Source organism: Pteropus medius, unplaced genomic scaffold (genome assembly GCF_902729225.1).
Source record: "Pteropus medius unplaced genomic scaffold, Ma_sr-lr_union100, whole genome shotgun sequence".
Lineage (NCBI taxonomy): Eukaryota > Metazoa > Chordata > Mammalia > Chiroptera > Pteropodidae > Pteropus > Pteropus medius.
The window spans coordinates 16519798-16546398 of NW_024349519.1; the positions used below are offsets into that span (position 1 = coordinate 16519798).

The 26601-nt window shown below is 38.5% G+C and overlaps 1 protein-coding gene across 1 annotated transcript in view; it reads left to right on the forward strand.

Moving 5' to 3' along the window:
• The first annotated feature begins 2269 nt into the window (after positions 1 to 2269).
• ST8SIA1 (ST8 alpha-N-acetyl-neuraminide alpha-2,8-sialyltransferase 1) overlaps positions 2270 to 26601 on the forward strand; it is a 110259-nt gene continuing 85927 nt past the window's right edge. Inside the window, exon 1 of the mRNA XM_039882518.1 lies at positions 2270 to 3075. Within this exon, the coding sequence (XP_039738452.1) occupies positions 2840 to 3075 (236 nt within the window). The 5' untranslated portion in view covers positions 2270 to 2839. The remainder of the gene's footprint in view (positions 3076 to 26601) is intronic.

Sequence of the window (26601 nt, forward strand, 5' to 3'; positions counted from 1 at the left end):
GTGATGCCTGTGTGACTTGGAAGGGGGAAGGCAATGGCCTGAATAGATTTGGTGTTTGTACTCAAGAAAAGCAGTGAATGAATTTGGACTGTAGGGTGGGGCAAGAGTCAACAAGTGTTAAGAGAATTTTAGTTTTCAGAAGCAGGAAGACCAGCACATTTCATTACAGAAGTCTCTCGATTTAAGGCACAACTTTGATGCATTTTTATGAGGTTACATGGGGAAACATTTAAATAGCCTCATCATAACTGTGATAGGTCTTATTTTTGGTTGTTGGCTTATTTGTTATTTACTCCACTGGTATCTCTTGGACTTAGGGAAGAAAAGAAAAATTGGGGTGGTTTATGTTTTATTTAAATTATAGGAACAAAGGAGGCAGATGATTTATCCACAGCCCTGGCAGCTATGGGAAAGGATCTCCACCTCCATCTCCCCATCTTTCCAGAACAGAAGAGTGTGAGTGGTTTCTTTGCAGGACTTCAGATGATCTTCATTTCAAAGAACCTTTATTAGGCTCCACTGTGGAGCCTAATTCTCCCCTTCCTTTCTTGGTTCTTAAGGATGGTCCAACAATTAAAATCACATAAGGCAGATTAATAGGAGAAAATAAAATTTAATCTACATGGGAATTCACATTAAGCATGAAAATTCCAAACACTATAAAGCACAATGAGGTATATATGTTATTCTGGACTAAGGAGAAGGAGCTAAGAGTCTGAGACTTCAAAGGGAAGTAAGGCAATTCATAGGGAGATGAAAAGTATTAATGTTTAGTAAACAAATGTTTGCTGGTACATCTAGATACAGTGGGACACAAAAGTTCCTCCCTGCCTGCCATACCTAGTTCAAATTAAACTGTAGTTATCCGTGGTGATAGTTCCTTCCTGGAGCCTGGAATAGGCCTTCCATCTTAAATTCTTTTAGCAGTTAGAGGGAAGGTCAAAGGTTCTTCTCCAGCCTTCTAGGCCTTAAAAAATAACCAGCTTAAAATAAACAGTACCCCAAAGAGTCATATTTTGGAGTTGCAGAATTTGCAGCCCTTCAGGGTCATTCTCCTAAGAGAGCGTAGTAGTGTTGGAAGAATGAGAGTACTCTGGTTACTTGGTTGTTTTTTTGGTAAATAACTTTCTATCAGCTTCTCAAGTTCCACTTCTCAATGGAGAAAGATGCTGGAGAAAGATACCAGGGCATATAACAGAATAGGTTGCGCTGAGCACTGCAGCCTGGTGGGCTGAGCAAATGGAGCTGTGGCCTTAGTTTTTGATTTCATGATGACTAAGCCAATCAGGTTAGTAGGCTGCCGCATTTCTTCTTTGTCTTTGCACACTCTATGCTTGACGAGATGCTTAAGCAAATGGAATAGGCAACCGCTAGGAGGTATCCAAGCTACGCGTCTGCCACCACGGCAAGCATAAATGGCTAACAGTGGGTCCCTGGGCTCCGCGGGTCCAGACTGGTGGCACTTTTCCGAGGTCCGGGTTGTGATGAACTAGTCTGTGAACCGAAAAAGATGAGAAAGACGACTAAGAACAATAGCCCTTTAATCTAAAAGGTGAAGTAGGCAAACGCGCCTCCAAGGCATTGTTATGTTCTGAGGTTTGCGTTCTTGGGAACCAGCTGCCTGCGCATCTGGATGCAGCAGCGCCTTTCCCTGCAGGGCGGAGGAGAGGTAGAGGACCCGATGTGCATACACCTCCTCGTGTGTGCGCGCTGCGCGCGTGCGGGCCCAAGAGCTTCGGGGCGGGTGAGGCGGGGGTGCGCACGCGCACGCGCACGGTGGCAGCTGGAGCCACGGCTCCGGACCGGGCAACAGGGGTGGGGGGCCCAGGAAGAAATAAGTCTCGGCCAGCCTCCTCGCAGCTCACTGCGGGTTAATGGCCAATCAGTTAGAGAGAGACCAGGGCGACAGCAGCAGGGTGACAGTTCCTGCAAGCAGGCTTCGTGTCGAAGGGTCAGGTTATCAGCCCGTCTCTGCTACATATAAAATAATTATATATAGATATATATATATACATTTTTTGAGGGGTATTATTTTTGTTTGTCTCTATCGCCAGAGAACAAGGGCGGGAGAGAGGGCGCGTGCTCCAGCAGACTATCACGAATCTGAACAGGTCGAGGGAGGAAATTTTGCGGGTGGGGAGGGGGGGAACCTTATTTCCAAACCCAATCCCAGCATTTGTCTGCTTAGTCCGGGGCGCAGCGGAAGGCTGCAGTGAATTAACTGATGAGAGCGAGCTCTTTTCTTCTCTGGGAGGGGCAGGGAGTGAGGGTCCTGGTCGGTGAGGAGGAGATGCCTGAGGCAGGATAGCGGTCCCGGGCCGCCGTGGAAATTTCCAAGGACTTGGCGGGGCGCGGAGAGCGCGTCTAGGGCTGGAGGTGGGGGGCGGCTGGCGGCGCAGCAGCACGGGAGGCGGGGAGAGGTGGCAGGGAGGCGGGGAGAGACTAAATGTCTGGGAGGGAACGGAGCCTCTCCCGAACCCACGCCGAGAGCGACAGTGATGCTGCAGAACTGGCCAGAGAGACTCACCGCTGCTGCTCTCCGCACTGGCGGAGACCTCAGTGCCCGCCTTCTGCAGGGGAAGCGACCATGGCCATAGCTCGTGACTTGCCCCTTGGCCACTTCCCCTAGAAAGAAATCCTTGAAAAAGTTGCATTAGAGAAAAATCCTTGCTCTGACCTTTGGGGCTGTGGGGGCCGAAGAAGCGTGCGTGCGAGTGCAAGCAAGAAAGCCAAGGTGTGTGTTCATGGGGGGCCAGAGGTTGGGGCATCCTCCGCTGCTACTTCGCCTAGTGTTGTTCTGAGGCTCTGCCGCCCCGCTCCCCCGGACCCCGGGACTGCCATGAGCCCCTGCGGGCGGGCCCGGCGACACACGTCTAGAGGGGCCATGGCCGTTTTGGCGTGGAAGTTCCCAAGGACCCGGCTGCCGGTGGGAGCCAGTGCCCTCTGTGTTGTGGTTCTCTGTTGGCTTTACATCTTCCCTGTCTACCGGCTGCCCAACGAGAAGGAGATCGTGCAGGGGGTGCTGCAACAGGGCACGGCGTGGAGGAGGAACCAGACGGCGGCCAGACTCTTCAGGTACTCCCGACCTCGCGGCTCCTCCCAACTCGTGTCCTTTCCTCCCAGTGCAATGAGGACAGGGTCACCAGTGGGGACCGCCTCGCAGAGGTGTCCCCTTCATCCAGTCTTTCTTGTCCTACTCCCTTTCCTTTCCATTCCCAACCTGGAGGCTTTAGTCAGGGGTCCTTACCCATCCTTTACCCCAAGAAATGTGCAGACACTTGCTTTGCCCATGTAAGAAGCCTCTGTGATTTCTGCCCTAGCCGGAGTTGTAGCCAAAGATTTGCTGATAACCGTTGGGAAGAGGAAGCCAGGCAAACTTCGTCCCCTGCACTTAATGAGAATTTATCTCTTGGACTCTGAAGACCTTCGAAACTGTAGAGAAATAGAAGCAGGTAGACGATGTCTTAATGAGGTTAGGTGAGTGGTTGGTAACATAAATGACTAATGAGGGAGTAACGGGCAAATCTTCAAAACATGAACACCCAGCCAGGAGCCAGCTGCTTTGTGCAGCATGCCCATAACAAACACAGGGCACTTACTGATGCTTGTACTAAGAGCTGGGTACTGTATGACCTTTATGTTGAAGCCTCAACAACTTTCTAATAACAAATATTAACCCCATTTTACCAATCACAAACTGAGTCTTCAGAAGGATGAGGTACTTCCTCAAGGTCATGTACCTTTGAAGTGTGGCAGCTGAAATTTTCATCACAAAAGTTCTAGAGCTCTCCTGTCTTTCTCTCTGGCTGAGACTGTGGATGCCTTCAGAAGGATGAGAGATGTGCTTTTGGAAAGGACTAGAAATTAGAAAACAAAAAACTAAAACCAGAGGATACCAGAACTCTGAGGATAACTCAGAGGTTATAGTCTCCCTTCCTTTCTGAGAATTTCAGTTTAAGTGTCTAAAAGTAAGTTCTTGGCAGCAGAGGTTGTGTGTAGGTTGGAGGAAAGGCAGAGCTGCTTCTCCTTCCTTTCTGCTTCCCTGGGCATGTTGGAGGACACACCAGTGCTTCCACTGCCACATGCCCCTTTCACTTTCAGTCCCTGGGGCTGATGATGCTGCAGCTGGTTTTTCTTATGATTTTAGTGCTTTCTTTTGCTCTTCATAGGATCTTTCTAAGCAGTATATGGGCAGGTGAGAGCCAATTTAATCAAACATTTCTCATTACTGTTAGTTACAAATGTTCAGAAACACCCATAAATTAAAAAACAAAACAAAACAAAACAAAAAACTTTGCTCCTGAAAAGGTCAAAGAGATAATAGCCAGTTCTTTCAGGGAAAGGTAGCTGAATTCTCCTTTAAACTGGGAGGAAAGAGTTTCCTTTTTCCTCTCTCTTTTTAGAATTCTGCTCTCGTTAAGTTTAAAATAACCCCACTTCCCTTAGAAGTATATAAGGACTAATCTCTCATTTCCATGGTATTGAATGTTGGACTCAAAAGCACCCCAAAGGCATAGCATCCAGCAATTCTTTTCTCAGAAGACAGAAAGCACTTTCAGTTCAAGTAATACAAGGAAATGAGTTAAGAACTTTCCACTGGTTTGCAATGAAAGGGTCCTTTTTTTTTTTTTTTATAGAAGGAATAATAATGAAGCTCTGTTAAGAGAATAAATTTCTTTTGGAGTACATTATCAAGTGGAAAATGCATCATATTCTGATAAACACAGGCCGATAGTTTCTGAGACACATTTGCCCCTTGCTGTCTGTAGCCTGGAGTAATCTTCAGTGTATTTGGCTGTCATTTGGTCTAGTCTCTGTGTGCAGAGACTTACTTATTAAAATGCATACACCACAAAAACTGCCTAAACACATATCCCTCAAAAGTAGTGTTTGTAAAACTTTCTGAGAGTCATCGTTGCGTATTGATAAGAGCTTGGGCTTCAGAGTAGCATTCTGAATTTTTGGACTGTGCCATGACTAGATAAACAGCAGAGTATCTTTAGCAAGTTATTCTATCTCTTTGAGTCTTAATTTCCTTATTTATAAATGAGATGATAACATTAACCTTGCAGGTTAAAAAAAAAACTGATGCTGAGCATATGGTACCTTTACTCAGTCAATGGTGTTATTATCATTGTTATAAATTATAATTTTCTGTATATGTTACAGCTTAAATAAAGACATCTTTTCAGCCCATATGAATTTAGAAAATTTCACCTGCCAAATTTGTAGAGAAAGTTTATTGGTCCATAGTCTGACCCTCCTTATACCCCTCACAGTTAAGCTAATATACAGGGACAAGGAGTTTCAAAAAATAGTAAAAGTATCATAGTTTGTTAAGTCAAAAAATTTTTTTTACTCTATGTTTAATAAAATCCATCTTTTTTTTTTTTTTTTTTTAACCACATGGATTGTTAGTATGCAGGTGGTAGTGTAAGTTTATTAAATGTTAGACAGGCCAGTCAGAAGCCTTTATTATGTTCAGGAGACTCAACTTTGGCAAACAGGTATCTGTGTTTTCAGTTTGAAATATCTTCTGTACAAATATAAATATATGTACACAAATGTACAATGTGCACCTATGTGTGGGAATATATTCACATTTATTCATAAACCATGGAATGATGTCATGTATATGTATTTATATGCACATATATACAAATGTCATCAGTCAATCTATTAATATTTAATAAGTGACTACTATTCAGCTTATATGAGTTAGGCACTGGGGGATAGCAGTGAACAGGATGAAGAGATTGCTTCCTCTGAGACAGCTTACCTCCTGCTAGGGGGTGACTGACAAAAGTAAACGAGTAAAAAATATGATTTAAAGTACTGTTAAATGCTATGAGGACAAAAGAAGGCATTTCACTATGTTTATAAGCACCAGAATTTCAGGATACATCTTCCATTCACTTCTGTGATTTTCTTCTCCTAGCTCAGAACTTGTTAAGTACTGACTTCTTGGAGGGGAATCTTGACAAATCACATCACATAAGAGAGGGCACAAGAAAGTAAGAATGCCAGACTTTTGAACTAAATAGGAAGTTTTCCTAATATTCATCTGGCAATAGAAAGGTAAAGAAATCAGTTGACCCTATCATAGAAACTTAACAAAGTTAAAATACAGCACTTGTTGCTTCTGATTGAATAGTCAAATAGTATGGGGAAAAGCCAAACCAAAGTGGCATTTGGCTCTTCTATCAGGTCCTTACCCATTTCATTTACTTCTCAGAAATAAACTCAGCTCAGAATTTATGTGCAAGGTTTTATTCTTGGCACCTGACATGGTAACATCAACAACAAAACCAACAAATTATTTGGCACTTATTATTTGCATGACACTATGCTAAGTGCTTTAAATGTATTGTCTTATCTAATTCTCCTAAGAACCTTGTATAAATGAATACATTATTATCCACATTTATAAAGATGAACATGCCCTGGTCCCTGTCATCAAGGGATTTGCTGTAATCCCATGAGACAGACGTAAATATATAATTAACTAAGCAACTGGAAATAGGGCCATCAAAGAGAGGCAATATAGCAGAGTGAAAAACCTATGGATTTGAGAGCTGTCAGAACATGGTTGGAATTCTGGCTGTATTCCTTTCTTGTTGTGTGATCATTGGTTAAGTTCAACTCAGAGCTTCAGTTTCCTCATTTGTAAAATGGGGTTTATAATTATTTCTGAAAATTACATGATAGTGTAAAGAAAGCACCTAGAACGATGCTCACCACATACCTTTGTTCAGTATATAGTGCTGGGGAAGTTCACAGAACATAGCATTTAATTCTGTTGGAAAAAGAAATCAGAGAGGAGGTGGTGTCTGTACTAAGCCTTGAAGGATGGTAAGCCGGAGTAGTAGTAAGAGGTGAGGACAGAAGGATATTCCAGGCAGAGACAACAGCAAAGGCCAAAGCAGGGAGGTGTGCAAGTGCCTGGTGTGCTTCCTGTATGGAGAGTTAGTAAGTGGCCCACGGAGAATGTAGTACAAAGGTAGACTGGGAGGAAGGTGGAAGCCAGGGCACAATCTCTGAAGTATGGCTCATGAGAAATGAACAAATTTCAAGTATCTAAGGGCACTGGCTGTGTACTAGCTATCAGCAGAGGTGGCACATTACTGTTACCAGTGGATTTGGGGACAGGGTATAACACACCAAAATACTTTGAAAATCCTGTCAATTTACTGAGTGGTAACCGTTACTCTAAGCAGCTATGTTCCTCTTTCCTTTCCCAAATTCTGAATGAAACACTACTCTAAGCAGTTCTAGCTTTATGTGGCTTCTTTTCTGTCCCTATTTTTGAATGTATGGACACTAGAAACGTCAGTTGTTTCCACAGCTGCCCTGGTGGCCGCAGAAGGGCACTGGGGGTGGGAGGGGGGTGAGGCACAGGTGCAGCCATCTGTATAGATGAGATATAAGTTTTATGTTTGTTAAGTTGGGGGATTTGTAGACTTCACTTTAAAATTAATTAAGGAAAAAGATGGTTTAATAAGTTTTGGTGCTTGAGAAAATAAGTTTCAATTACGTTGCAGATTTACGAATGTGCAAAAACTTCATTAGCAATAACCACAATAGCAAAAATTAATCATTAATATTTATTGAATGCATTAAATGTACCAAGCCTGGTTCTCAGTTCTTATATTTGTTATCTTTCGTTCACATAGCTTCTTAATAAAGTAGATATTTGTATGTTCTTTATTTTACAGGTAAGGAAATGGAAGTTCAGAAAGATCCTTGAACAAAATGATGGGGTTGGCTTTCCAACCCAAGCTATTTGATTCAAAGCTTTATGTTCTTTCCCTAATAATCTCAGATAAATGAAGCATTGCTATACGTACCTCTTATGATCTTGCTGCAATTACTTCTCCAACATTATTTTTTTTATCAGTTTTCTTATTTATGGTTTAGTAGTGTTGGTAATTATTATAGTTCCTGAAATAAGCCAGGCCGTGTTGGTTTTGCTTGTCATTCCCTCTGCCTAGAACGCTTTCCTTCACAGCCACATCTCCTGCTCTTCGCCTGGCCAGTCTTACTCATCTCTTGACTATGCAGCATAGTGGTTAAGAGCAGAGTGTCCAAAGTTAGCTGTACTCAAATCCTGATTCCACTATTTTCTTCAGCAAGTCAATCTTCATTGCCTATTTTCTCACCTGTAAAATGTGTCTTGTAGAATTGTTGTGAGCATTAGAATAGATAATGTGTTGAAAATGCTTAGAACCATTTCTTGTATATAATTAGTGTTTAATCCGTGTTAGCTCTCCTCAAGGCAGTGTCCCATACCGTTTCCTTCCTCCCCAGGCTGTGTTAGAAGCTTCTCCTTTGTTTTTTTTTGTTGTTGTTTGTTTTTGTTTTTTAAACACTTTGTGCATATTACTGCATTTCTTTCATTTACCCAAAATATCTACTATTTTTGTGTATCACTCTTACCATAGAAGATATTGGAATTATAAGAGTGAACTTAACAAAATTCTTACTTTCTTAAAATTTATAGGCTAAGGAGGGGAGACATAATGAACAGAACAATATACAAATATCTGCTAGTGACAGGTATATTTTTCATGTTGTATTAATAATACCAGTTTGCCTTTTCTGCTGACTCATTCATATTTGCATTCCCAGAGCTGAACACGGTTCCTGGCACACTAATTTTTGTTGAATTACTGTGTGAATGAATGTTTTAGAAAGGTGTGGGACCAGATAGCTGATCAATCTGTCAACAAATACTTAATGAGTTCCAGTACTCTGCTTGGCCATGTGGAGAGTAAAGGAGTAAATGATATCCTTTCTACTCTTAGAGAGTTCTTACTCTAGACCAGAGTTTTCTAGTCCAGCACTACTAACATTTTGGGCTCGATAATTCTTTGTTGTGAAGGGCTGTCCTGTAAGTTGTTAAGCAACATCCATGGGATATGTCTATTAAATGAAACAACCACATATGACTCCAGACTTACTGAAATGTCTCCAGGGGGCCAAAATTGTCCCTGATTGAGAACCTCTGCTGTAGAGAAACAAAACTAACCCAGTTGACAGGATTAAAGAAAGAAAGCAAAAAAAAAACACCCAGAAAATATCATGCAATTAAGAGACAAATTTGGAACCTACAAACTGTAAATGCTTTGACTACTGTAAGAGGAGTGAATGAATTGCACTTGATAGATGGCCAGGTCTTGGTTAGGGAAGGGTAAGGAGAGGGGATGCTTTGGGGGATATTTCCTGTGAATGGCTATCTCTATCGAAAGCTTGTGTGAGAGCTAGTTAGGGTTGTCATCAGTGCCCCCCTTAGGCCCTGGCAAGAGGAACCCTTGCTCCGTGCACCTAGTTTCAAGGGCCTCACTCTGCTCTTTCTCTGTCTAACTGGCGCATAATGAGGCAGGGCATCACTGGGGCCTTGGTAGACCCTGGAATTCTCTGCTCAAATAACTGAAGCTCACTTCCATAGCCTGCATGCCTGCATGGGGCATTTTCCCCACCCCTCATCTTGAGGGTGACTTGTCCCACTGCTATGTGCACTCCTAGGCTCAAGAGATGGCCAAGAAACAGCTCTTTGAGGTAGGGAGGGCTGTGGAAGGAACTTAGATATGGGACTGTGGGGTTCGCATGTACACTTGGCAAGGGAGCTCTCCCTGTGTTGCCATGTCCAGCACCAAACTTCCTGGAGTCAGAGAAGCCTAAATTTGAATCTGGCATTCCAAGTTGTTATGCAGGTATATATTGCTAATTCTTAAGCCATAATGATGAGAAAAGCTGCTTTCTGGGACACAACCTATATCTATTACTTGCACCTTCAGTAATGGAATATATGACAATTAAGTGTGACCTTACAACACACCCTCTTCTTCCACAGTGTTAGTGCCAAGGATACTATAAAACGGCCAGCAGAATATTAAGGAAGATAGCAGAGCCCAGCCATAGATCACTTATTCGTTCGTTCGTTCTTTCATTCATTCATTCATTCATTCATTCATTCATCCACAATTACTAAATGCCTATTATGTGCCAGTTAGATGCTGGGATACAGTGTTGAAAGTAAGACATGGTTCCTGATTTTATAAAATTTATAGTCTAGGGTAGTGTCATTAATTAAGTCAGTAAGAAATTGAGTAATGTAGTGTTCTAAGGGTTATAGTTTGTTTGGGATAATAATTCCGAGCTTCGAAGCTATTGATTTTTTTCCCTTTCCGTTGGACTGTGTTCTAGCTATAGCATTGCATGAAAGGGAAGCAGCCAAGACCATAAGAGCTGTGTCACTCCTTTAATTAGGTGCCAGGAGGAAGCTGAAATGAATTCAAAGCTACACATTCTCCATTATTCAGGGCTTAAGAAACAGTATGCTACCAGACATTTCCCAGTGAGTATAATGAGAAAGCACTTTTTTTTTAACAAAGTGCTTGTTTCAGTTATTGATACAACAAATATATATATGATTTATGTTCTCTATCTTATTTTAAAAATTTAGAGTTTTTGTTATTTGTATGATTTTGGAAGTAATAGATACCTACTGTAGAAAAATTTTAAATGTAGTAAGAAGGAGAAAAAAAACACTCATAATTCAATCCCTCAGAAGTATTCATTGTGAACACTGTTTCTTTTTGCGTATTTGTTTGCATATGTGTAAATTACTAAATTGTGTGTATTTTGTATAATTTTATATCATCTTTTATTCACTCAGTGTTATATCTTTAACATTTCCTCACGTAATTAAGAAATTTTTAACTGTCAAACTTATAAATAGCTTTATGATTTTCATTTTGGAAAAAAAATTATTTAGAGTGAGTTAAAAAAAAAAACGTTGCCATATTGGAACAAATAACTTTCTTCAAAAAGATCCTTAAAAGAGATATTGAAATTCGTATGTTAGATTTTTTTTTCTTTAAAAATATCTCTGTATATATTTGGTAAATACTGAACATGAGAAATTAAAAAGCCTCTTTAAAGAGTTCTACTTTCTCAAAGCTGACATTTAAATGACAAGAGCAATACTATTTTCATTTGTAAAAATGGATCACATTTAATCACCTAGAGATAAACATTACTAACATTTTGGTATATATTCTTCTAGACCATTCCATGCCTCTGTGTATATGTGTATAAAACAAAAATATAATGAATTTGACTGTACATTGTGAATATTTTTCTTGTAACAGTATATGTAGACCTATGTCATCCCTTTTTAATGGCTGTAAGATTCTCCTGTGTTAGGATAGTCAATAATTTCTTTAACCAATCCACTGTTATTAGATATTTGTGTTGTTACAGTTTCTCACCTTTATAAATAATGGTGTGATGAACATCTTTGTGTATACATCTTAAATATTATTCTGTTTTATTTTCTTAGTATATATTTCTAAAAGAAGTTTCTTGACAGTTTTTTGTTTGTTTGTTTTGCTACTATCAATTCTTATAACTGGTTATTTGGCTGTTCATAGAAAATATTTGACTTTGGCTAAGGGCAGATTTGAAGTTTCCTCCATTTCAGTGTGAGTAGTAATTTATTGCATAAGTAACAGACATATAGTGGTTGTTAACATTAAGTGCAGAAATTTGAAGTTTTGAAGTTTCCTCCATTTCAGTAATTTATTGCATAAGTAACAGACATATAGTAGTTGTTAATATTAAGTGTTGAAATTCCCCTTAGGGAATTTTCAAGAGGCCAAAAGCAACTAAGGAAGATTTCTAGACAATTGGATATGTATAGTGGCAGATTCTCCCCTCATTGAGCGTGGTGGAAACCTAGCTATGAGGAATTTATTATTACACCGGAACATGTGGCTTTATCTGTCACAGTTATCCTCCCTGTTGGTACAGTGTTTCATCTACATTTAAAAAGCAATGCCTTTATGGGACCATTTGCATCATTTTTCTAGGACTTCAACAATTAAATAAAACTGTAATTTAAAAAGAAAAAGAAACTTTTGCTTTATAATAAGATAGAGATTTCAAGGAAAAAGAAACCTGTCTTAAATAGAACAGTTATATTTTCTGACTCTGTTTTAAGAGTTATTTTCCTATGTGCTATAATTAAAAGTCGGGCTTGAATCTGAAGCAGATCATTCCCACCTGGGTAGAGGATGAGGAAGTAGTAAAAAGGCACAAAAATCTTGTGATGATATTTTGTTGGGTTGAGTGTTTGGAGGTTGAGTGTTGGTGGTTGTGCTGATATGTCATCTCTACCCCATGTCCTTTTCCTCCCTTGTATTTGTTTTTGATTCCTTATCACAGTCTTATTAAGTATCTAATGAGTATTTGTTATATGAATAAAAACATTAGGTTGTCCGAAAGGCCTGGAGACAGTTGTCTGAACCCCTTTAAAGGGGTAGTTTCATTTATTGCCTAATATTGATTCCATACTAAAAATATCCACTACCAATTCGCTTATTCACTTATCTATTCATCCTCTGTTGAACAAATATCTATTTAGTGCCTTCTATGTGCCAAGCATATAGGTGCTTATGTAGGTACTGAGAATAAAGTTTTAGGAGTACACGGCCTTCCCTCATAGAACATATAAGTACACAGTACACATTATTTATAGAAACAGCTATAGTCTCCAAAAAGTCTCTCGACTCCTTTTTATGGAGGAAAATCAAGCCAAAGTATAACTTTGCTTTCAGAATTTAGCTGTGCATATCTGTGTTTTGGTACAGTCCAGAGAATCTCAAAGTGCCTCCTCTGGTCCATTCAGTGTTTGGCTTGCATCGTGACTGTGAGAGGCCTTCATGCAGTTTGGTGTCTAATATCTTTTGACTCTGGTTAACCTATGCATCATGTGAAATGTTAGAGAGTAAAAGCCCTTTAAAACACTGCTAAAAGATATATGAGTCCATGGGGGAAAGCAAGGCTCAATTACCAGTAGAATGAAAGAGACTAAGAGGCAGGCAAGCTTGGATGGGGATTGCTGACTTTGTAAGCAACAGACCTCCACTCAGCCCCCTGTCGTATACAATAAAGAGAAGGAGGGGAATTCACTAGGAAGGGGAGGGGCGGGAAATAGGACGTGGGGATTGGGAGTCTCAATCTAGGTAAAGACACGAAGGCATTTCATCTTTTCCTAGTAACTGCTTTAACTATGTGTTGTCAAATCTACCTTTCACCCTGCACCCTTACTCTACTTTTCTGACTCTAATGGATCTCTGACCAGCTTGGCCAGATTTAGTCAATTTGCATCCACCTTGATTACTGGGATACTCTTATCTGGTATTTAGCTCAGTTTTCTTGATTTTAAAGCACAATGAAAACTCTTGGGTCTACTGGCTCTGCTTCCTTCAACACCACCTGAACTTCCAGCAGCTCTGAGTAGAAGTGTGAAGAGCATTCTCTGATGCAGACCCCATCCCCCACTTCCAGGAGCCACTTCTTCTCCATTGGGCAGGAAGTGTATTTATAGTCCTCTCTCTTGGTCATTGCAGTTTCTCTGGTGAACCTTGACTGGCTTCCTATGTTCTGTAATGGCATGTTGTCCTGGTTCCTTCACCTGGTGGGCAGCCTTCTAAGGTGGAGAGCTAGTAAACATGCCATCCCTGCTATGCCAAGGGGATTTTCAGCACTCACCCCCTCTTCACCTCACCATCTCTTTCTATTTCTGTCTACCTTTCTAGATAGTGCACAGCGGCTAGTGCAGCAAATGAGCCAAGAACAAAATGCCTATTTCTCTTTATTGCAGACCCTCACAGTATTTATGAGTGATCTTTTTGGAAATTTCCCCATCTTCTCTTGTCCCTTTGTTGTCAGGGAGGGAAAGCACTTGTCTCCAGTTTCCATGGGGGTGGGCAGGTAATAGCCTCACCCCCAAAACGTGACACTCCCAAGGCTACTCACTCCTCTCAGTCCTTCCTCAGTATGAATCACTTGTGTGGTGGCAAGACTAGTTTTCTGGTCTGACACTAGTGCGAAAACCTGTAGAGAGGAGCTTGGCTCTGACTTTTGGCAGCTCCCTGAACTTAAAAGATGGGGTACTTGGCGCATGTTGGTCTCTGTTTTGTCCATAACCATAATTCCAAGATAAAAGGTAAAAACCCTCACATTTTATTTTATCTTTCCCCTAGATGTTTTGGACCCTTGCAAAACTCCATTATTTTATAGTGTCCCTTAAAGGATCCCTGTGTCCTCCTTAAATAGCAAATGCTCAACTGGGTCAGTTTACTTTCATCTTGAGCAGGTAATCAAGGTTTCATCACAAAAAGCTGTCCAAGCCCTCCACCCTCTATCTTGGGGGCTTACTACGAATTTCTCCAGCTGTCACCTCACCATTTAGTGTTACTCTTCTACTACAAATTCTTTCTCAGTTCCTTTTTTTTTTCCTGCTCAAGAAGCTTGGGAGCAGACCAATAGGTGCTGCTTAAACAGAGTCTAGCTGGGGGATGAAATCTCTCTGGCCAGGTACCCTTAGTCCTGATTCTCTTGGGGGTTACCTCTTCTTCGGGGAAGGGAAGAATCCCCACTTCTCAACAGATTCCTCTCTCAATTTTCCCTTTTTGTTGATTAGAGTTAGGGGCTGGTTATGGTGGTGAGGCCTGATTGCTGATCAGGCCCCCTCCCCTCAAGCCCTGAATGGGGCTGGCCACATATCCAGTGGCTCTCTCAATTCAGAATGTACTTAGCTGCTATGTCTCAGCTTTGGACTTAAACCATAATTCCAGCATAAAAGCCCACTGAACATCCTGTTATAAGAGGAAAGAACCTATAAAGAAGCCAGAAGATTGCTCCTGATGTATCAGATTTCAAGATTTATAACTTATAAGCAGTCCAAAACATTCTCTTTAGACTTTTAAAACAGAAATGTAATATGGAAAATTAAGTTCATATTTAATTAGCATTTACCGAGCACCAGTTGTTCAAGCTCCATGCTAGATGCTTACATGCACAATATATCAATCTAACCTTAGATTTTAAAATCAGCTCCATTTTTTCAGACAATAATGATGATATTTTTAGTAGCATAGTTGTTATTTATTTTGTGTGTGCCATATGCCAGGCACTGTTTTAAGCACTTTATACAGTTATCACTTAACATTCACAAATATTCTATGAGGAAGATATTATTATCCTTATTTTACAAAGAAACAGGCTATAATTATTTGCCTAAGGCCATTTAGATTGTAGGTGGTGCTGAGAGCTACATTTAATGAATGCTTACTGTATTTCAGACCCTCTTTTAAATAATTTATGCATGTTGACATCATCATAGCAGCCCTAAAAGATAATACTTCCTCTTACCCCTAAACAACACAAATTTCATATTTTTGCCTTTCTGTAGGACAGAAGTCTAACATGAGTCTCAGTGGGTTAAAATCAGTGTCGGTAGGCTTCATTCCTTTCTGAAGGCTCTAGAGGAAGATCTATTCCCTTTCTCATAGGAGTCGTTGGCAGAATTTGCTTCCTTATGGTTGTATGAAGGTCTCCATTTCCTCGTGGGCTGCCAACTGAAGGCTGTCCTTAGCTAGAGGCCACCCTCATTGCTTGACCCTTGACTCATGCTTTCCTTCTTCCTCCTTAAATTTCCCAAGGGAAGATTGGGTCTTTTTTTTTTTTAAGCCTTTTTTAGAGCAGTTTCAGGTTAACGGCAAAATTGAGAGGGAGGTACGGAGATTTTCTATATACTCCCTTCCCCGACACATGCATAGCCTCCCCCATTATCAATGTCCTACATCAGAGTGGTTCATTTGTTATGACTGATGAACCTATATTGACACAGAATAATCATCCGAAGTCCATAATTTTACCTTAGAGTTCACTCATGGTGTGGTACATCCTATGGTTTGAACAAATGTATAATGACATGTATCCATTATTACAGTGTCATACAGAATTTTTCCACTATCCTGCCTATTCATCCCTCCCCTCTCCCCCGACCCTTGGCAACCTCTGATCTTTTTGCTGTCTCAATAGTTTTGCCTTTTCTAGAATGTCATTTAGTTGGAATCATATAGTATATAGCCTTTTTGGATTGGCTTCTTTCTCTTAGTAATATGCATTTAAGGTTCCTCTGTGTCTTCATTCCTAAGGATTTCCTCTCCTATGAAGTACACGTCTGTGTCTTTGTCTATTTTCTTTTTGAGTTGTTTATCTCTTCTTCTTTGATACCCAAAGTCTCCTATGTTTCTTAAAAGAATGTAGCTTTTGGTCATATCTGTGGCAAATATTTTTCCCAATTAATTTGTCTTTTGCTTTGCTTATTTTTATATTTAAATTATTTTTCTTGTAAAGGCTTTAAAATAATCAGACAATCAGCTTCGGTTTTTTCTTCTATGGCTTTTGAACCTTTCTGTCATGATTCCTGCAGCCCAAGATATTTTAATGATTGAATTTTTTGCATTTAAATTTTAGATCTATCTGTGATTTATTTTAGCATGATGAGATAAAGGTAATATATTTTCCTTCTATCCTCCAGCATCATTATTCAAAAACAAAAACAAAAAACTTACCTCCTCCCACTCATTTGAAATGCCAAGTTTATCCATGCTAGATAATTCTATATGTGGGTCTATTTTGGAAGTCCTGCTGTTCTTCCTTAGTTCTGTCTAATTAGTTCTATTCTACGACTATAATATCTCAATTACTATAGCTGTATAGTAATTTTTAATATCTCATTAGGCCATTCACTGTTCCTTTCTCAGAATTTTCTTTATGATCCTTTCATATTTTTGTGTTAGGTACATTTGAGATTGTTTTTCAAGTTCACATGATTCCTGTTGATATTTTTATTTGAATTTCATTAACTGATATGTTATTACAAAATCGAAACCTTATATCCAAGAGTAAGATATATTTACTTATATATTCAATACTTATTTTATTTCACCAAACAGTATATAGTTTTTTTCTCTGAGATTCTGCATATTTCTTATTGAGATTATTCCCAAACTATTTTATATGTTTTTGATGCTTCTATTTTTATACTCAGTAACATCTTGTTTTCATAACTATTCCTGTGGTTATTATTTATATATAGGAAGGTTACTAATTTTTATTTATAGCAAGCCACTTTGTTTAAGTTTCTTAGAGTGTTTTTTGTTTGTTCAGTTTATCCTCTTGGGTATTCCAGATATGCACTTATATATTTATATATATTATAAATAATGAGAATTTGTTCTCTTTTCTAGTATTTACTTCTTGTGCTTCGTGTTCTTTAATGGCATACTTTTAGTTTTTTTCAATGAATTCAATGCTGGATTTCTTTCTCCTTCCTCTCCTTCTCTCTCTCTCTCTCTTCAATTTAATCTTACCCCTTATTAGGGGTAAGATTCTGGTTTTGTGACCTTGAGCAAATTAAGAAGAAAATGGAGCTTAGAAAGCTAGTGAGTGGCTGAGCCAGGTTGTAAACTCAGGAGTCTCTGACTTCAGGGCCCATGATCTAACTAAGCATTCCCTCTTATGGTCTCAAAAATGGTTTTAGATGCTTGCTTGCTTCCAGTTCCTTCTCTTCCCTTCCCTTCCCTTCCCTCACTCCTCCTCTCCCTTTCTTCTCTTTTTCCCTCTCCCTCTTTCCTTCCCTCCTTCCCCCTCCTTATTCGTTCTCCTTCTGCCCTCACAGCTATGCTCAACTCTTTCTTTCTCTTCTTTCCTTCTTCTTTCTCCTCCCCTCACTCCTCCTCTCCCTCCCCCCCTCCCCCTCTTCTTCTCACTCCCTCTCTCCCTCCTGCCCTCCCTTTCTCCCTCTCTCTCTCTCTTCCACTCACCCTCTTTCCCCCTGCTTATTGTTCGTGGATCCTCTAAATCTAACCACCAAACCTCATCCCAGAGTGCATCCTGTTTGAATCATTGTGGTGGAAATGTGCAATTGATATATTAGGCATCCAGATATATCACTACAGTGACTAGAAACAGGTATGATGGACCTCTGAATTTAAGAATAACAAGTTTCATCACATAGCATTGCTGTCTGTGATGGATTTGGGGGGAGGCGGGACTTCCTGAATTTGTTTGTTTGCCCTAACCTCTTTCATCTTTTCCAGATTATTCCAAGTACTTAATTTCTTTACTACTTCAAAGACTCTTGCTGCATAGTCTTCTCTTACCCTTCGGTACCCTAAGGTCTTCAGTTTGACAGGAAACACAGCTCACTGTGAGAGTCTTAAATCAAACGAATCTGGTTTCTGGAAATGTCATTATTTTAGAAGGGAGCACAGGAGGGTGGGTAGGAAAATAGTTTAGATTTTTGTAGGGAAATGGAAAAGAAGAGGCCAAATAGAAGTTTTGTTCTGAAGAGAGGAAAGAGTGATAGGTTTTAAAAATCAGTGTATGTTAATTTTGCTGTATTTTCTCTGCATGACTCTTACTTCAGAGAAAGGTTGACTGCTCTAAACCAAGTCTGTTGTTAATAAAGCCCAAGTTTGTCATAGGTGATTGAGATGGGGATGGATAAGGAGTAGAAAAAATTACAAAAATAGAAACTTCTTACTTGCAAGTGATAGAATTTGTAACTCTGCTTAGCACATCTTTTATGCAACAAATCATTGTCGAGCTCATGGTAACTTTGAAGGGGACACAAAGGAGGTTGAGGCATAGTCCCTGACCTCCAGGTATTTGTAGCAATGGTCAAACCACTAAGTAATGGCACCTGAGAGTAGAGAAGAATACTGAACTTATTCCTGAAGGATGGGTGGAATTTGAATTGACAGAGAAAGAGTAATGGCATATTCTGAACCTGGGAAAGAACATGAGGAATGATTTGAGGTTTCAAGTTAGTCCTGAATGGTTGGTTTGAGCAGAACATGTGAGTGTGGCTTAGGATGAGGTTTAATAGGAGTTTGAGAGCCACCGTAAGCCCTTGGTTATGGAAGTAACTTGATAACTATGATTAGGAGCACGAATCTGGTAGTGGTTTAGGGGCAGATTGGCAGAGGCAAAGACATGAGTTAACATACAGTTATGCCAAGAGCCCATGTAGAGTGAAGAAAATGGAATTAGCATAGAATGGGTAGATCTAAGAGACTCAGCAGAAAACTCTCCAGATTAAAAAAATGATTTAGTAGAGTTAATGGAAGAGAAGGAAGATACACAATAAATAAGGTCTGAGTCTCAAATGCTACTATTCAAAACTGAACTGACACGCAAATTTGATATTATTTACATATGCTTCTCCTGAGTCATAGAAACTGGGCTAGAATTGAGGTTACTTTTGCCAATTTAGCCAGTTATCATTTTATTTTTTTCTTTATTTTTTTCCCACTTGTTAGGTAGCGTTCTTCATGCATTCCCATAGTTCTTTCATCAGTTACGTATTGAATTGTCTTCAAATGATCCTCCAGTAGATGCTCCAGTGAGTGAAAAGTCAAAGTTTTCACCAAAATGGCATAAATAGAGAAGGTTAAAACCTCTGTTAGGATTGGCTTCCTTCTTTCTCTTGGATAATACAGGATAACTGTATTTGAGAGCTCTTTTATGACTAATGATCTACAATGAATGCTAGTATTAGTGAGGAGGAGGGAAGGGGAAAGTGTAAGGTTAGACCACTTCCACATTAGCCATTTTGAATCCCTCTGTTCTGGCTCATCGTGCAGTGGATATTGATGCACCAGTTTGAGCAAGCGCGGGTCTGATAGATGGAAGAGGCAGACTCTCTGACATGCTTATTCTCTTTATCCATCCTCAATAAACCAACTTAATACTTTAATGACCACAAAGCACTTATTCCAAGTGCATCCCTTGCCCTGCAACATACCCAGACTTAGGTACTCAACAGTGGGCAAATGCAATCAAAATATTTTTTCAATAGATAGACACTTTTAAAAAATATAAATCTCTAAATTTGCATTATGAGCAAATACCAAGGTATAAATAGAGCATATCTGCTGTGCCAGGTATTTGACCACGGATTGGTCAGCCCATATGGCCTGGGACAGTTTCCCGCTGGCAACACATGCCCTTGGCTCCATGGACATTCCTAGCATATTCCAGATATAAAAGCACCTGTGTGAGAAGTTAAAGCACTTACAATAAAATTGGTAAATTGAGCATATGCATAAATTCATCAATATTGGTATAATTAAGTATAGGATTCTATTTTGTTGTTGAACATCAGGAGTATCTGACTTAGTTCTCTAGGTTTACTGATATAAGGTGACATTTGTGGACAAGTGGTTATCCCAGCCCTTTGACACAGGCTGGAATCCTCTTGATTCTCATTTTCAGCTCCCTTGGGTATTATCCCATTTTCTATCTCTGCTGGTTTCTGTGTGGAAATAACTCTTCCAACATTTGTTCTGGGTTTTTCTGTTTTCTTTGTTGACAAAACTCATGTGTTTATATTGAGGCTTTAATGCATTGAGTTTTCTTGTCCTCTTATTTTATCTATTTTTACTTTATGTTGAAAATGAATTCAATAGTAATAATTAATAAGAATAACTACCTTTGAGAAATGTGACAGGTTTGGTGCAAAGAGATTTACATGTATGTTCTTATTTAGTGCTATCTACTAACCTATGAGGTAAATACTATTTTATTCATATTTTCCACTTGAGAAAATGAGGCTTAGAGAGTTTATGAGACATAATCAAGGTCTCATATGTAACAAGATATAGGGGCAGAACTCAAATTCAGGATAGCTTGTTTCTAAATCCTACTAACTATGAGCTATTACTATATCAGCACATTTATGGATAATCCATATTTGAAATGTAACTAATACAGATATGTCCAAAATTAAAGTTGTTCAAAAATTATAGCATAAAATATTGTCCATATAAATATTCATCTCTATATACCAAGTGGTTAGTCTAGTAATGCACAAGAAAATAAATTTATTTTTGCTAAAATGATCAAAAACATAATATGATATTGGGTTTAGCGAATTCTTTTAAAAATTTACCCATAAAGACTCCTTCAATGTTTTTTAGGAATTCAAGTACAAATTATTAAAAATTATTTAAAGAATTTTTATAATGCCCCAACTTGGTTGGCATACCAGATACAAAAATAGTCTGCCTTTTAGTTAATCCAGTAATGACTAAAGTAATTTATATTTACAAATAAGAGCAGTAGCAAATAAAAATCACAGCCAATTTCCTACAACACTGATGATGCACTGATAAAACATGTCTTTTCTAACAATTGTGGGAATTTCAAAACTGCATGTGTCAGGCACAAAGGAGCATTGTTATATAGCCAAGCGTTGCACAGCAGCCAAGCTTCTTTGTAGAATGTTGAATGAGAATCTCTAAAAATGTGGTAATTCTAGTATCTGAATACTAAATTTTATAACTCTTAACAATTGTAGATTGTTAGTAGGTAGTTCTTGTCACAAATAAAAATCGGAGTGTGTAGAGAGATATGCCATTTGTCTATTAGAGCTCAAGAAGTGTCTTACTGTTTTCGTCACTTCATGTCCTATCATTAGGATCTGTCAGTCCAGTATCCTGGCCAAAAGTAGTCAGGGCAAAAAGAACAGGAGGCTAGATTTTACACATTTGTTAGTTTATATGTTTATTTAGAGAAGAGGGAAGATAATATTGATATTAACCTTTTACCTTTAGAGTATACACTAGAATTTATGGAGTATTTCTTCAACTCATCTTGATTTTGATTTAAGCACCCATAAGTCTGGTAGGTAGGGTGGTTGCCAGCATTAGCATTTTATAAACAAATGTAACATCAAACTTGCTAATTCCTCACCTTTTTGACTGTCTCTACCCTCCTTTTTGCCTGTGGGATAAAGTTTAAACTTCTTAACTAGCCATATAAAACCCTTCATAATCTGGTCCCTGCCTACTTTCTGAATTTAATCTCTTTTGTAAACTATTGCATATTTATTTGCCAGCTTTCTTCTGTCTTCTAAACATGCTAAATACTTGTGGCTCTGTTAATCGTGGTCAGGATTTCCCAAATTTTGGATTTAATGAGTTAGAAAATTACCAAATAAATTAATAAATGGACAGTGTTGATCATTTTGTATTTTGGCAAGTAAGGAAATTATAAAATACAACCATTCCATTTTAGACTTTACACGTTAACATCAAAATATGTAAAGGACATAATCTCAAAAAAAAAAAAGGCTGCTAATTAAAATAAAATATGAAAGCCTCACTCATGGCCTATATTTTCCTTATTTTGCCAGAGACTATTGAAAAAAATTGTTCTGGACTGGCACTGGCTTGTGGTGTTCAGGAAATTTGTGTCGGTACACACTGTTTTCTCTGTCAGGAATTCCCCAATATTCTCATGCCTCTAGCCTTTGGTCTCTGTCCCACTAAATCTTAGTCCTTCAATTCTCAATTCACACATCCAGCTTAGAAAATCTTTTCCCATCGCCCTCCACCTGTTCTCTCCCATCCTACGCACCCCTCCATTTATCTCTTCTTGGTGGTGTTCTGTGCATCCTCTTCCATGCACCAATAATGTCCTGGAGTTATTTGCTGCTTTCTCTGGCCAAGACCATGAGATTCTAGATGACAGAATGCATCTTATTTACCCTCATTTTCAAAGTTTAGTATATGGTCTTTTACACATAGTGCGTATTAAATATTTAATAGATGATTGAATGAATGAGTGAATGAATCAGTAAATACCTGGGTAGTTTTCATGCCCTTTCTTTGTGTCTTATTTGTCTGCTGTGACCTGCAATTTCAAGCACAGAGGATTTATTCAAACAAACACACTCACTGAATTGAATTAATTTGAGTTTTGACCTCATCGGTTCTTCCATTTTTCTTTGTCAAGGAAAATTAATTATGTTCTCCATTATCAGAGTGTATGAGAACAGTTTGCAGCTGCTGTCTGCAATACTCCATGGACTATAATGCTTCTCTCGGCTTTTTAGGTCAATCTGTGTTTTTCTTTTAGTCTGTTCATTTTTGGTTCACCATGTTGGTTTACACATTTTTATTTATTTTTATGGCAAAAGGAATGTTAAGACATGCTATAAAGTACATATGGAGAATATTCAGCATTTTTCGTAGTCTGATCTTTCTAAATCCACAGAGGCTTATGACGCTTTGCCATTTCATTGTTATTTCTTTCAAAAATATGCACATTTTTTGCCCTTTAAAAAAATTTGTTAAAATATCTTTATCCAGAAAAGATAGCCACAGCTTTTCATATGATTCAGTGGTGATACGAGCACCTCATTTGGGGGTTTATGATTCCTAGGCAATGTGAGTTACTGGGTTGAACATTTTCCCAGCTCACAACATGGCTGTGACTCCTGTTATTTCGCTGACTCTTGCTCCATCACAGGGGAACATGCTTCTTTGCCTTTCTCATAGAGATACCCCCTGTAGACAGAGAATTGCTGAGAGCTTTCCTTTAAGGTTGAACAGCCATGAAAAGCTCAGGCAGGCTTCAGCCTGGGCTTGGATCAATGCCTTGGAAGAAACATGAGTTCCTCTTCTTGAAACTATTCCTAGAATTCTCATTTGTTATGAAAGTAATCTGTTTTTTATAGAGTCAGAATAATAACAACCACAACTACTTATGAGCACTAGCTAAGTACTGGGTACTTTATACACCTTATTCACAATTCTTTCATTTGTCATCAATGAATTTTGTCCTTATTTTATAAATGAGAAAGCTGAAAGCAAGTGTGTTAAGTGGTTTGGCCAAAGCCATGCAGCAGCGAGTGGCAGATGACCCCCAAACCTCTGTTGTTTCCATTACACAATGCTGCCTTCCTTATCAGCCAACCTGGATCACTTCTATGTGGTTTTGTGCTGCTGCTTAACTCTTTTTAAGAGAAATAAATTAGCCGACACACAAGATTGTATTGAAAACTAAATGAGGTAATATGTATATAAGAAGACCTGGTATAGTGTCTTGTGCATAGTGAGAACTGAGTTTTTTCATAATTCCTTCCTTTTCCTCTGTGTCTTCCTTTCTTTACTGACTCAATCCTATCCACCCACCCCCAACTTTAGACATCTCCTTATGGCCCATCCTAGGTCTGCTCTGTTTTGTATCTCTTTAGGAGATATTATTAGTTCTCTTGTCAGTATGAGAAATATGGCTATGCCCCAATCTTTCTTTATTATTAGAATAAAAAATGCTAAGAACCAAAGTTTGAGCCTCAGGATATAAGGATATTTAGGTGATGAGAAGAAGTGCTGTTCTGTCAGGAAGAGAGGACAAGAAAATAGAGAGGATGTGATTGGGTAAGTTCATATGCTGCCATGGTTGCAAGAAGGAAGTCGTCGGTCAACAATGTCAAATACCAGAATGATCATTATGAGTAAGAATTGAGGAAAGGCCATTTGATTTCATTTGGTGATTTGGATGTATTTGAAGAGCTTAAAGTGGGCAATTTCAATGAAAGTGATGGGCTGGAGGCAAGTGAAAAAGTTGGTGAAAAAATAGAGGCAATAGTGTTTTGAAATGTTTGGTTTGTGGCCCTTCAAGAGATTTTAGCATATTTTAAAGAGATGGCATATTTGTGGGAAATTATTTTTTTTTAGCTTAGGACAGAAGTTTTTATGAACAGAAATTAAGGATTTAGTTAAGAAGACTTTGAAGAAGCTAGAGAGCAGGGATAATTGATCAATAAATCTATATCAGTTTTGAAGAAAATCTTGATAACATCGGGACCACAGGGAGAAAAAATGTTAATCATATTTTTCTTTCTGGGGTCATATTATTTTTTAACTTTTAATTTCTTCTTTATCCTTTATAATATTTCTGGCTTTTCTATAGCAAGCATCTATTACTTTTTATTTTTTTAATAGCTCTTATAAATTATTCAGATTTAAAATGACAAATTGATATGTGTTCACAGAACTAAAAAAGCTATAGAAACATATAAGATGAAAATCGAAAGTGCCCACATACCCCAATTTTTCATTTCCATTTCTTTAGAGCAACTACAATTAAAATATTTCTTGGCAGCTTTTCAGTTTATAAACATTTATTTTTTTAATTGAAATATAGTTAACATATAATATTATATTAGCTTTAGGTGTACCACATAGTGATTTGACATTTAAATACCTTACAAAATGATCACCACATTAAGTCTAGTAACCATCTGTCACCATACAAGTTATTACAATATTATTGACTGTATTCTCTATGCTGTATATTATATTTCCATGACTTATTTAATTACTGGAAGGTTGTACCTCTTAATCCCCTTTGCCTTTTTCACCCATCCTCCCACCCTGCTCTCCTGTGGCAACTATCAGTTTGTTTTTTGTGTCTATGAGACTGTTTCTGTTTTGTTTGTTCATTTATTTTGTTTTTTGGATTTCACATGTAAGCAAAATCATATGGTAATTGTCTTTCTCTGTCTGACTTATTTCACTTGGCATAATGCCCCCAAGTTCTATCCATGTTGTCTCAAATAGAATGATTTAATTATTATTATTTTTTTATGGCTGAGTAATATTCCATTGTATAAAGATACCATCTCTTCTTGATCCATTCATCTATTGATGGACACCTAGTTGCTTCCATATCTTGGCTATTGTAAATAGTGCTACAATAAACTTAGGGGTATGTATATCTTTTGAAATTAGTATTTTCATGTTCTTTGGATAAATACCCAGAAGTGGAATTGCTGAGTTGTATGGTAATTCTATTTTTAATTTTTTTTGAGGAAACTCCACACTGTTTTCCATAGCAGCTGCATCAATTTATATTCCTACCAACAGTGCAAGAGGGTTCCCTTTTCTCCACATCCTTGCCAACAGTTGTTATTTGTTGTCTTTTTGATGACAGACATTCTTATAGGTATGAGCTGGTAGCTCATTGTGGTTTTGATTCACATTTTCTTGATTTTTAGTGATGCTGAATCTCTTTTCATATGTCTGTTGGCCATATGTTTGCTTTCTGTGGAAAAAGATCTCTTCAGGTCCTCTGTTTATTTTTTAAATCAGGTTGTCTATTTATTTTTTATTATGAGTTGTCTGGGTTCTTTATATATTTTGGATATTAACCTCTTATTAGGTATGTCATTTGTAAATATCTTTTCCTTTTTAGTAGGTTGCCTTTTATGTTTTAAAATCAGAAAACATTATCAAAAAATCATAGATAAAGAAGTTAAATGTGAAAGGGTAAGACTACATGGTTTTCTGACCTCTTTTCAAAGACTAACGATATTATAAGAGAAGAATATAAACAGAAATAAACTTGTAAAAATGAAAGGAATGGAAAAGGAGACAATAGCCAACAAAAGACATCAATAAAATTTTAGATGAAAAGCAGATGGCCCAGTGCTATCTAACTAGAAGGGTACAGAAATCTAAAGCTTGAGTGCTTGCAGCAGGGAAAGCCAGCAAGAAGGAAGCCAGTTCATGTTGCAGAATTCCTGAAAGACTCAGCACTAGGGGTGAGTGCTAATGAGACTAAAAAAAAGGGGGATTGGTTGGAAGTGTTCCAAATCTCCCTTTACCCATAGACACAAGAGTTGCCCTTGTCCATCTGTTAGAAGACTGAAGATGAAACAGAGAGACCCTGGACTTGAGACATCAGCTGAAAACGGGAATTAAGAGAAAGATTGTATTCTGAAGAGTAAGATCTCGGCCGCCCGTTTTCACTTAGCTCCCAGAATGTTATCGACTAGGCTTATACCTTATCACGAAATTGGAAGATTCCTATCTGGGGAAACTGACTAGTACAAGAGAAAAGGCTGTGAATACTGACATTTGGGGATCCTTTGGTGAAATGGCTGGG